At 51.3% G+C, this 12,395-nt stretch overlaps 2 protein-coding genes across 3 annotated transcripts in view; one reads left to right on the top strand and one right to left on the bottom strand.

Annotated features, from left to right (window-relative positions):
- Positions 1–2,453: 2,453 nt before the first annotated feature.
- On the bottom strand, positions 2,454–5,140 carry LOC115329783. 2 transcript variants are annotated; one of them, XM_042290628.1, is made up of 3 exons: positions 4,767–5,140; positions 3,970–4,088; positions 2,454–3,324 (listed from the first exon to the last, which is right to left on the bottom strand). In XM_042290628.1, the coding sequence occupies exons 1-3, from the start codon at positions 5,112–5,114 to the stop codon at positions 2,826–2,828; spliced, it is 966 nt and encodes a 321-aa protein (XP_042146562.1). In that variant the 5' UTR covers positions 5,115–5,140; the 3' UTR covers positions 2,454–2,825. The 2 variants fall into 2 exon arrangements, with proteins under 2 accessions (XP_042146562.1, XP_040069873.2); XM_040213939.3 differs by having other exon boundaries at positions 3,970–4,091.
- Positions 5,141–11,260: 6,120 nt separating this feature from the next.
- The window catches only part of LOC120842799 (retinal dehydrogenase 2), a 36,603-nt gene continuing 35,468 nt past the window's right edge, over positions 11,261–12,395 (top strand). The window contains exons 1-2 of the mRNA XM_040213977.3: positions 11,261–11,335; positions 11,778–11,882. Coding sequence (XP_040069911.1) covers positions 11,261–11,335; positions 11,778–11,882 — 180 coding nt within the window. The remainder of the gene's footprint in view (positions 11,336–11,777; positions 11,883–12,395) is intronic.

The raw sequence follows: 12,395 nt of genomic DNA on the forward strand, positions 1-12,395 counted from the left end.
CGCGTTCCCTCTCCCATTTGGAGCACTGAATAAAGCGGTGCGCGTGCTCCCCTCCTCTTCACTGCATTGCTAAGAAAAGTCATCGCCGAGTATATAGTGCTCTCGGGAGAAAATTCGACTACGTCCGAGGCAGAAGCGAGACGTGACGACTCCTTGAAAGAACGAGCTGCCATTGCCCGACTTAACAAATTGACACGGACTACAACTTCTAAATCAGACAGACGGAAAAATATCACCCTTTTAGTAAAAACCTTCACCGTTGAATAAACAGCGAAACCGGTGAGTCGACTGTCTTTTTGAGTCACATCTAAAGAAGCGGTGTAAATTATTGTTGCGGTTATTGCGATGTAAACAGGAAGATGTGAGTTTTGGTAAATATAGACCAACTCAGCTCTTTGACGTGAAATCACTGCGATGGCGCTGCTGTCGGTACTGCGCATGCGCAACGCCTCGCTTCTGCCGGATCTGGTTCCTGTACACGCGCTGTGTGGGCAAACGAGGGCTTGTTTTGTAAACACTGTGTTGGTGTATACGGTAAATAAAATGAGCAAGATTTACTGCCTCGAGGTATTCAAAAGTAATGTCAAAGTAATTTCAAAGTAATTTCATCACTTTTGGGAAGTAATTGTAATGTAATGTCATTATTTTTAGTCTGCGGTAATTTGTAATGTAATTTAATTACATTTTTGCAGTTTTCAAAAAGTAATTAGTAATGTAATTTAATTACATTTTGAAAGTAATTTCGCCATCTCTGGTTCAGTGCATGAATGCGCTCTGCGGCTGTCTCTGTATTCTGTGTTGGCCTCTGTGTTCGCGGACGGGCGCGGGCCAGTAGTTCACCGAATACGTCATGGTGCACCCGAAAGAGTAGTCGATACTCCATGGAGTCGCTTTCTAGCAGCTCTTCGTGGTTCTGTATACCAAGTTCTTTCTTCACCATTTAACCTTTCACCCGGAACCTTCTTTCAGTGAGTAGAATGTCGTTGTCGTCCCTTCTTAGCAGCGTTGCTGCCATAACGGCTTACCGCCGGTTCCTCTGCGCCCCGATTTTCCTACTCTCGACTACGGCGCAGCTCTGTCTTCAGCGTGCTCCGCGGCGTTGTTGTCGAGAGTGCCACCGCTAAATTCAGCTGGTAACACTGATATCCCTCACGGCTCCCCGCCGTCCGTGTGAATGCTAGAGCCGAGGACGGAGTGTCCCGTGTTGCTGACGTCACGATACTTGTCGGCAGAGTTCTCCGTGTGAATACCTCTTGAACGCACCCAAGGACCACGGGCTTGCGTCCTTGGCTTTCCCAGTACTATGGGAAGCGTGCGACAAGACAGTGGCGTCGCGGTGCGGTTCCCAACTGAGTCGTTTGGCGGGAATATCAGTTGTATCTCCGCGCCCCCTTAGGTGTCGCGCGCTCCTTATTATCACTCCGCAGCCAATCAGATTGCGGCGTTACTAATAATGAAGTCCGAAGAAGGAATCATGAACATAATGTGCCCTGCCGTTCTCACGGACAAAGAACTGCAGGGCTGATTATGTTCATGCGCTGCCTGATTCCTTCTTCGGCCTTCATAATGAGTAACGCCGAAATCTGATTGGCTGCGAAGTAAAGGGCTGTTCATACTCCAACGTCGACGAACGCAACGCGCGACGGCGCAGACCGACGTTCGTCGGCCACGCCGCGTTGAAGAAGTGCCCGAACGATGGTGTTTACAGTCCAGCGTAGACCAACGCTGGTCCAGCGCACCCCGATGAACTGACCCACTTTGCGCATGCGCGTCTCCGTGGCCAGCTCATTGTCTGTACTGGTTATCTATGGGCGGTAGCTTGCGCCACCTAGGCTAGATGCAATCGGTTAGTGTGGTTCGTCCTCGTGTTGTCATGCCACGCTTCAAAACCACCCGTCGGGGTGTCGGTTAGCAGTTCAAAAATAAGCAAATGATGGTGATAACGAGTGCAAACCAGCATTTATTTTCTCCTAAATGTCACACAAATCACAAAGACAACAACAACAAGAAAGCCTGATATCGCGTACGTCGAACCGTGACTCTTTACTTCGTTTAAGCTGTGGTCCGAGCTCGGCCGATGCTATGAGCCGAAGGGCCAATCAAACAGCGCAAAAAGCGCAACGTCATGGCGTGCTGACTGCAGTTGATAGGACCAACCGGTATTCGCCGTCTCTCTGTGCGTGCTCATCAGCCGGCTAGTCCTATAAAGCGCAGAGAGCACGCCATGACGTTGCGCTTTTTGCGCTGTTTGATTGGCCCTTCGGCTCATAACATCGTCCGCGCTCGGACATAAGGTGAAACGAAGTATAGTCGAACCTAGCTGCTTCGCAGCTTCACTGGAATCGTGCCAAGCGACTCCGGCGATTCCTCCGGAATGCTTCGATGAAATCAATGCACTCAATATTCCACAAATACAGAAGCGGACACCGAAGAGAGCGGACGATGCCTAAGTTATGCAATGTACGCGTTCGAAATTGTAACGCACTTTACAAAATCTACACAAACAATACATGATACAGTCTGATTGTCATAGCGTACATCTACTATCGTTTACACGTTGAGACCGTTTACAAGCTGAGACAGCCCGATTGAAAATTTCTGGCCGGCTAAATAGCTCAGAGGTTTCGCTGTGTCCGCGTTCCCGTACATTCTGAAACGTCGACCAGACTCGCCGGTGGCCGGGGCATGAAAAACGTGGTTTATTGGCAAGCGCTCTCTTTTTACCTCCCGCGCCGGTGACGTATGTCCGGCACGGGCATGCGCTGGAACGCGCCGCTCCTGGTTGCGGTGACGCAGCCGTACGGCGATACAGCATCCCCTCCCCCCTATAAGTTCAAACGGTCCGGCGGCTTCCGCAGGCGCGTAGAGCGCCTGAGAGGAACCGGGTCTGCTGTGGGCGTCACCTCGGGATCGCCGTTGGTGGCGACCTCTCTTTCGTCGGTGCTGGGCGGCCTTGCTCCCACCTCCGACCGGCCGGCGACTCGACGTGCCTTGTCAGCGCCTTCCGGGGACCCTGAAGCGTCTCGAGGTCGCAGCTGGTCCAGGTGCCGTCTCTGTTGGCCGTCCGGTGTGCGTAGCGTGACCATGCGCCGACCCTCACTGGAGACCACAGTCCCCGGTAGCCATCTCCGCCTCGGCTGGAACTGGCGTGACCAGACCGGCATTCCTGGCGAAAATGGCGGTGGTGTCGTGGCCGGGGCTTGCGGCTCGACCACGCTGTGCTGCGCTTCCTCGCCCCTCGAGAAGAAGCCGGTTAGCCTTGTCCTGGGCCTGAAGCCTAACAACAACTCGGCTGGCGACTTGCCCTCTTTCATAGGGGTAGATCTGTAACGACACAAGAACCTGGAAATACGATCTTGCAACGAGCCTTCCCTGTTCTTCTTTAGCCCCTCCTTGATCGTGCGTACTGCCCGTTCGGCTAACCCGTTCGACTGAGGGTGGTAGGGCGCAGTGGTGAAATGACGTATATGGTTCCCTTGTAAAAATCGTGCCATCGCTGCACTTGAAAATTGCGGCCCATTATCGGAAACCACTGTTCGTGGCACTCCGAAACGCGCAAACAGTTCTCGGAGCACTCCAATTGTAGTCTCGGCCGAAGCTGTTTTGAGTGGTATGGCTTCAATCCACTTTGTTTCCGAGTCCACCAGTACTAGAACCATGTACCCTTCCAGTGGCCCCGCGAAATCCAAGTGCAAACGGGACCACCGTTGGTGGGTCTCCGGCCACTTGGAAGGAACCTGTGCCGCAGGCATCGTCCAACACTGTATACATGTCGAGCAGTTATTTACCAGCTTTTCGATATCTTTGTCTAGACCAGGATACCAATAGAGGGAGCGAGCCAGACGCTTCATCGCAGTCATTCCCGGGTGGGTATCATGCAGTTCCGTCAGCATGAACGCTCGCGCAGCTTCCGGTAGAACTACGCGATGCCCCCAGTAAACCAGGTCGTGGCTCACTGTGAGTTCATACCTGCGGCTGAAGTACGGTAGGAACTGGTGCTGCTCCGGGCGCAGGTGCGACGGCCATCCGGCGTAAATCCAGGCTTTTACTTGGCGAAGCAGGCTGTCCCGCGTAGTCAGGGTGGCCATCTGCTGGGCGGACATAGGATGGTCGTCCCACCCCCGCGTGTACAGCACATATTCAGTGAGCACTTCACTGCTGCCCTCCTCCTGCGCCGGCAACGGGAGACGACTAAGAGCGTCTGCATTCCCATTGTGGTTTCCTTTTCGGTACTCGAGATCGTACTGGTAGGCTGCGAGTAGTAACGCCCAACGCTGTACTCTAGCCGCCGCCATTTGTGGAATTGCTCTTTCAGGGTGGAACAGCGCTGTCAGCGGCTTGTGGTCTGTGACGAGCGTAAAGCGGTTGCCGAACAGATAATCTCGAAACTTGGTAACTCCAAAAACCAGCGCCAACGCCTCCTTCTCGAGCTGTGAATAATTACGCTCTGCCTTCGTCAGCGTTCTCGACCGGAACGCTATGGGGTAGTCTTTCCCATGCATGCGATGTGACAACACTGCACCCAAGCCGTCTGGCGACGCGTCGCATTCTAGCCGTAACTGTTGCCGGGGGTTGTAGTGAACCAGGAACTTAGCTTCGGCCATAGCCTGCTTCGTCTTCCGGAAAGCCCTTTCCTGATCCCCGTCCCACTGCCATTGCGCTCCTTTTGCCAATAATCTATACAAAGGGGCCAAGGTGGTTGACAAGTTGGGCAAAAATTTGGCGTAATAGGTGACAAACCCAAGAAAAGACTTGAGCTGGCTTACCGAGGTCGGTCTTGGAGCTTCGGTCACTGCCTCGAGGTTGGTCCGCTCCGGATGAAGACCTTGGGCATCGATTCTGTGGCCCAAAAAGGACGCTTGCTTCTCCCGGATACGGCACTTGGCTCGGTTTAACTTCAGGCCGTTTTCCCGTAGCCGCTGCAGCACCTGCCGGAGTGTCGACGTGTCGTGTTTCTTTTCTGCGATGACGATGTCATCCAAGTAGACTTGCACCCTTGGGAGCCCTTGCAGGAGGGACTCGATGCGCCGTTGAAACAGAGCCGGTGCGGACGCAATGCCGAAGGCCAGACGATTGTAACAGTACAAGCCTTGGTGCGTGTTCAGCACAGTCATCTTTCGAGCCTCTTCGTCAAGAGGAAGCTGATTGTACGCGTTGCGTAAGTTCAGCGTGGTGAAGAGTTCCCCCCCATATAACGCCGCGAAAATGTCGTCAATTTTAGGCAAGGGGTATCGCTCCAGGTGTGTAGCTGGATTTACCGTCAACTTAAAATCCCCGCACAGTCGTATCTCGCCGTTTTTCTTTGCCACCGGAACAACAGGTGTAGCCCATTCCGACACGCTGACCGGCGAGAGCACGCCGTCCTTCTCCAGGCGGTTGATTTCCGCCGACACCTTGTCGCGAAGCGCGTAGGGCACCGGCCTCGCCTTACAAAAACGGGGTCGCGCATCTTCCTTCCTGTACAGCTTTACTGGTGGGCCCTGGCAGCACCCCAGCTTCTCTTCGAAAACGTCTGCAAATTCTTCCAGTAGGTCCTGCCCCTCTGCGCCGGCCTGCACCATGTTCACCCCAAGCGGTGCCCCAGTTTCTAGAAGCGGTGCCCCTGCGTCGTAAAACGCCCGCAGCGTATTCCTACCGCAAAGCAGCGGCCCTGGGCAGTTCACCACAATCAACGAGCTGCGCACCTGCGTCTGTCCGTACTGTACACTCATGGTGATCTTGCCGACAACGGGCAGCGGCCCCAGGAAGCACGACAAGCGTAGGGGGGTCGTTTCCAGGGCCGGCCACCGTTTACGGTGTCTTTTGAAAGCGCACTCGGGAATTACGCTGACTGGGGAGCCCGTATCCAGAATCATTCGCAGCTTCCTGCCTTCCCATAGCAAATCCTGCTCTATCGGCGGCGTCGTGTCTTTGTTGGCTGTACTGTGAGCCACCAGGGCGTGAAGCATTTCCTCGCCACTCTCTTCCTCGGTGTTGATGTCCGCCAGCGCGTACGCACCTGGCTGGCTGGGCCGACTGTACTTGCACACCCTCGCCAGATGTCCCTTGGTGCCGCACCTGTGGCATATGGTCTTGCGGTGCCGGCAGTCGTCCTCGGAGTGGTTCGCGTCGCACCTCCAGCACCAGGCGCGTCGATTCGCACCGCTGGTTTCTTGTCTTGGGGGCCTCCGGTTACCCCGCCGACCTTGGACGAAATGCGTACCGCCGGCTGAGTCCTGGGGGGCCGTTCCCATAGCCAACCGGCAACGACCAGGCGGCGCCAGCAGCGTGAGAGCGCACGGTTATACCCTGTCTCGTTGTAACTTGGCAAAGGGTGAACGATACGCCCCACATTGCAAGCCGAAGGCTTCGAAATGCGCGACGTATACAAGCGCAATGCACAGATATTGGAGCATGACGCAGCGAAAAGCGTGATACTTCTCCGGAGTTGAGGCGCGCTTCGGTGATACGCAGTCATGTTCCGATTGGCCCGCCAGGGCCGTAGCTTCCGCTCTACTGGCACCTTACGCGATTACGGCTTCCTGGGATACCCAGTATTTCTTGCTTCAGATACTAGGCTAAGCGGCGCCACCAGAGTAAAAGCTCACGTTTGAACAATGCAGCCGTCACTCCCAGGGTACCCAGTATTTCTTGTTTCAGTCGCTGGATGGCGCCAAACCAAACAGCATTGCAGGTTGCCTATTGCCCTGACGTTGTTATCGGCCATCTCAGACGCGATTACGAATTCCTCCGCCTCTTCCCGGCTCAACTTTTTACGCGTCAGCAAAACCCGTCGCGCTTCGTCATCCCGTATGCCGCAGACGATTCGGTCTCGCAGCATCCGGTCCAGGGTGTCGCCGAACTTGCAATGCTTCGCGAGCCGCCGCAACTCTGCCACAAAGTCTTGTACTTTCTCCCCCTCTTCCTGTTTCCGCACGAAGAACGAGTAGCTAGCTGCAATCTCGTTGGCGTGCGGGTCGTAGTGTTCTTCTAGGTAGCCAACCACGTCTGCGTAGGACAGGCCGTTGATGGACGCCGATTGACAGCGGCCTTGCAGAATTCGGACCACGTTGTCACTTAAGCCGGGAACACATTTGCGAAAAACCGAACCGAAAATCGGAGAGAAATCGGAGGCTGCGAAAATCGTGGCATGCGATTTTCGGATGACGAGCCACATGAGGTGGAATGCGCGGCGCGGAAATCGCCAATGCACTGCGGTTTTCGTGTTCCGACTTCAGGAGGCTGTTCGGTAGAGTGGCGAACTGGCGTCCCATATTTCGCGCCTTTTTAAAACTTCAGCTATTAAAACCTCGTTGCAAGCCACGCGAGCCTTTCTACCACCACCCTTTGATAGAGACAGAAGGGGTTTTCTACGCTGCGCTGCTTCCGAAGCTGCGTGAGCCGCCATGTTGCGAGCCGATCGTATCTTTTCGTTCCGTCCTGTTCCGGGCTTTCGCTCACCGAGCTCCTCCACCCCGAATTCGGAGGCGCCGTGCGAAAATATCTGGCGCTGCAGATCTTTCGAACCGCTCCCGATTTTCGGAAAAGGGGAGGAGCCTAGCCGCCGTGCGATTTTCGTGTGCGGTTTTTGCATAAAATTCGGCCTTTTTTCGCAAATGTGTTCCCGGCTTTAGGGAAGACACCAGCAACGCGCGACGTTTCGCCGCGTCCGTGATACCGTGACCCTCGAAGTACGCCTCCAACCGGACCCGGTATGTGCCCCAGTCTCGTCGAACTGCGGCGGGCGTGCCGCCATATTGGTTTACCCTCGTCGCCACTGAAACGTCGACCAGACTCGCCGGTGGCCGGGACATGAAAAACGTGGTTTATTGGCAAGCGCTCTCTTTTTACCTCCCGCGCCGGTGACGTATGTCCGGCACGGGCATGCGCTGGAACGCGCCGCTCCTGGTTGCGGTGACGCAGCCGTACGGCGATACAGCACATTCGACGACGCTTTTTCATTCGGGAACCACCGCCGGTCAGTGCGACTAGCAGATGATTATAAATAGCAGACACATTAGGTCATCCTTAATTCTAATTAACCCTACCTTTGGCGCGTCATCGAGCTTCCAGCATTTGCCGCGGCACCCCAACAACATGGCCCACCACCACCGGCTCGTTAGGTCGATAGGTCTCTCAAGGATCGAGGGTAGCGCATCCCGGGAGCAGTCCACGTCCACGCACACACTCGCCCATTCAAGCGCACGAACGTTGAATACGCACACCAACACGATAACAGCACAGGACACACAATAAGAACGGCAGGTTCAGATCCCAGAAATGAGCATCTCGCACACTCCTACTGGCCCCCACAATCGGATTCCCGAATGAGCGAGGCACTAGCGCGAGGGCTTCTGGGATAGCCTCCGTCGTCGCCGTCGACGTCCAACGTTGAACGTAGAGCATGTCCAAGTCCGTCGCAAGCTGCGCTGGCGCGCGTCGAGCTGCTCAGCGCGGCGCCGCGTTGAACTTGACGTTCCGTTCGCAGACAGCGAGCGTCAGCGAGCGCGCGCGCTCGTTGACGTTACGACGGAGTATAAACAGCCCTTCATAATGAGAAGCGTGAGACAAGACAGTGGCGCCGTGTTGCGGCTCCTAACAGAGTCGTTTGGCGGGAACATCAGTTGGATCGGCGTGCCCCCTTTAGGTGTTGCACGCTCTCTGTACATAACTTCTAAGGTCAAACATCAAAATTCATCAATTAAAAAAAAAAAAAAAAGCCTAGTGTTGTGTGAAAACGCGCTATCGTCTTTCGAGACGCTATCTGGTCCTTCCTCTGAGTGAAGTAATGGCGACTATAAAACCGATACAAATAAGTGCATTATAAGTCGATTGCGTTAAATAGTTCGTCAGTGAGAGTAAAAGAACTGTTTTGTGACCATTTGACTTTTTAACATTCGTCGTTATTTCCAAAAATAACTGATGCAGCCCCGATTATACCTGGGGCAAAGCATACCAGTTTAAGAAAAAACACACACACACACACACTGCGTAAGGAAATTAAAGGACATCATGAAAGATTGTGTCGAAAAGTATTTGCTAAAATATTGTATTTATAGTGTTTCACTTCAAGTACATTGCGCCCGGTGTACTTACTACTTGTACTACATGACCTCTCATCTTCATTGTGCTTTACTTCAAATACTCTTTAGGTGTAACAATGGCAGGGGCCTAGCCAGAAGTTTCTTCTTAGGGGGCAGGGTACTGAAGTTTCATAAGCCGCTCCGCTGGCTACTCCACTGGGAACACGACCGGTCTTTGATGTCGCTATTTAATACGGATAGAGACCGGAGACCACGTATTCTAACAATCTGAGTTCTGTTTTAGCAGTCTCGACGCTCGCAGATCCAAACGCCGAAATAACTCGAGGTTAATAAACCTTCCGCTCTCCTCTTTTTATTTATTTAAGTGTTCATTTTTTTATTGGTGTATTCTTAATGCCCTGTGGGGCAGTATACATAGACATTTGTAGACTGATATAGGCGATGTCGCAGCTGGCATTCTTTGCCCTGCAGTTGCCGCGCAGCGATTCAGATGGCGGTTAACTTGTTCCCTCACTATGGTTTTTTTATATATATATATCTTTGCCGGCGTAATTATTTGACGGTCTCTGCCGGATATCCAGCTCTCTATTTGGTCTCGACTACCCGGCAAGCAAGCATGGCTCCCAACAGAAATCCCGCTATCCAGTTTACTCAGGTAAAACGATACACTAAGATCTATGGAGCGTCGACTTCCCGGCAAAGCCAACAGGAGAACCAATCGCAGCAATTTAGGGAGAGATCTTAATGAATGACGGTGCAAATAATATGCCTAAAATCTAAAAAAAAAAGAACTGTTTTTGTTGTGGCATTGGGCACGGTGAATTATCAAGCTCAGTTACAGGGCTCATACAATTTTTATTTTTTTAATGTCTAAACGTATCTTTGAGTCTTAGAATGCAGTGATTTGATAGTCTTCTTCGAGTGCCAGGTTTGTCTGCTCGACCGCGTATATTTCAACACAGAATTCAGTCGAAGCAGTTTGTGTGCTCGTTCATTTTGTATTTTCATTGATATTTCTTCGAAATGCTTACAGAGCGATTTTCGTGTTTTATATTGTTAGTATTGCTACTCGGAACGAATCAAATCAGTTATTGTATTAAAAAGCGGAAGGAAAGCTTTTCGTTCTCCACTTTTACGTAACTGAAAAAAGGAACTATGGTAGAGAAACAAAATATACGAAAAATTAGGGCTCAGTACTTGATTCATCAACCTACCGATTAATAAATTAATATTATAATCGCGATTAACTTTTTAACCCGTCAATCGGTTAAATTTTGACAATAATAAAAGAAAAGAAAAGAGAGACCAGTTTAACGCTTTCACTGCGCAGAACTGGACGAGTGAAAATGTATGAGGGCAAACTTTAAGTGAAATTTCGACCTAAAGTAAACTCTAGGAGCGAGATTTGTAATACCAAACACGTGCAGTACGTTGTACGTGTCCGAGCCAACTTCAATGTACGTTTAGTGTAGGATAGACTATTCTGAACAATCAAAGGAGTTCGCTATTGCTGCAGAAGATCACCGAACTTCTTTTCCTCTGCAACTGAAGGAATAATTTGTGGGGGTGCCTGTCTTTTGGTTGTTCTCAACTACACATCAAGGTTGATTTGAAATCCGAAATTGTACATTGAGCCGTTTATTACATATTCAGCAGAGGCAAACATATGAATTTGGCCATTTCTGAATATATATGTATATATATATATATATCTTGTAAGAAAGACAAAGTAGAGATAAAAAAAACACCGGCTTTACTGGCCGAGCCCTGGAACAATTGTGCCCCGCGAGCTCTAGCATGAGACACACACCGCCCGTGCAGGCGGTGCGCTGTTGTGGATGGTAATGATATACTCCGTTTCACCTTATGTTGTACAACGGAGAAGGCTAGAAGCGCGAGCTCATAGCGTTGGGAGCTGCTCTTAAGTCACGAGAGCTGGTGCCACCGAGATGTGTCCTAGAGCAAGGAGCTCGTGCTTGTAGCCTTCCCTGTGGTACGTCATAAGGTGAAACAGAGTATAGTGTGGATGTTGATGGTGTTGAAGTTGCGCTGTTACGATATCCTCCCCGTAGAGGAAGATGGAGGCCTCCTGGCCGACCTTTAGGTTGGTGATGAAGTTGCGCCATGGTCGGAGCGCTGGACGAAGGGCTTCATGCGGGATACATGAACGTTTTGTAGCGCCCGGCAGCGCCGAATGGTTGAAGGCTTTAGCGGGGTCGCGGTGTAATTGACTGGGGATGTTTGATGAAGGACAGTATATGGCCCAAGATATTTGTGGAGGAGTTTCTCGGAGAGCCCTGGCGTGCGTACGGGTACGGGGATCGATACCCCGCACCTCCACCATGTGTAAGAAAGACAAAGTGTAGAGATAAAAAACACCGGCTTTACTGGCCGAGCCCTGGAGCAATTTTGCCCCGCGAGCTCTAGCATGAGCCACACACCGCCCGTGCAGGCGGTGCGCTGTTGTGGAGGGTAATGATCGTGTGGATGTTGATGGTGATGAAGTTGCGCTGTTACAATATGTATATATATATTCTTTTCTCTTCGTTCACAATATTACTACGGCTGCACTTGTGAATCTTCAATCATTCCCATTATATATATATTATGCATGGGAAGGAACTAAACCAATTAATTGATTAATTAATCAATTAAAGGGGAGATTAATTGGGTTAACATTTGTAATCGACCCCCAGCCCGACTAAATATAGATGCGTAACGAATGGTTTTGTGATTCGCAATTTTATCTTCTAGATCTTCATCAACAACGAGTTTGTCAACTCGGTCAGTGGAAAGGTATTCCCGGTTATCAACCCATCTACAGGCAAGAAGATTATCGATGTTCAAGAGGGCGATAAGGTACGGTGAATTAAAGCTTTCATAGTAACATCAGCGTTTTCTCGATAAAAAAGTTAGACAGTAAATTTCGCCAACGTTCAGTTAGTAAATAGCGTTCTTCTTTAAAACAGTCACACTAACATTTTTGGTTTTACATTTAGTATTTTTGAAAAATATAGTTGCAAAAAGTTTATTTTATGGAAGGTTGATTCATGCTAATCTCACATCGTGTTCCAAACTGTTAGCGCTACATTCGAGCGGGGCTTGAGCTTTGGGAGACTGCAGCGTTTATTATGCAGTGAGAAAAATACGGTTTGCTTTCTCGGCTGATATTCCCACGTAATGGTGCAAGAACAACGAAGTGCGACTCGGATTTCAGTATTCTTCAGAGATGCACTTGTGACCATAGGCGTAGATTATGGGGGGGGGGGGGGGGGGCAACGGGGCTCGTGCCCCCCCTGGTAAAATCCGGAGGGGGGGGGGCAGCGCCCCCCCCCCCCCCTTCCCCGGGCCTGGGCCATGATCCTTACCGAG

This window comes from Ixodes scapularis, unplaced genomic scaffold (genome assembly GCF_016920785.2).
Source record: "Ixodes scapularis isolate PalLabHiFi unplaced genomic scaffold, ASM1692078v2 PGA_scaffold1__304_contigs__length_218370807, whole genome shotgun sequence".
In the NCBI taxonomy this organism is placed as follows: domain Eukaryota; kingdom Metazoa; phylum Arthropoda; class Arachnida; order Ixodida; family Ixodidae; genus Ixodes; species Ixodes scapularis.

Coding starts and splice junctions, on each gene's coding strand:
- LOC115329783 (XM_040213939.3), bottom strand. CDS start 5,114: ATGACTGTGCTGAACACGCACCAAGGCTTGTACTGTTACAATCGTCTG. Junction 4,092..4,766: donor AAGCTCCAAGACCGACCTCG/GTAAGCCAGCTC, acceptor ATGTCCGCCCAG/CAGATGGCCACCCTGACTAC. Junction 3,325..3,969: donor CTACCGTACTTCAGCCGCAG/GTATGAACTCAC, acceptor GTGTCGTTACAG/ATCTACCCCTATGAAAGAGG.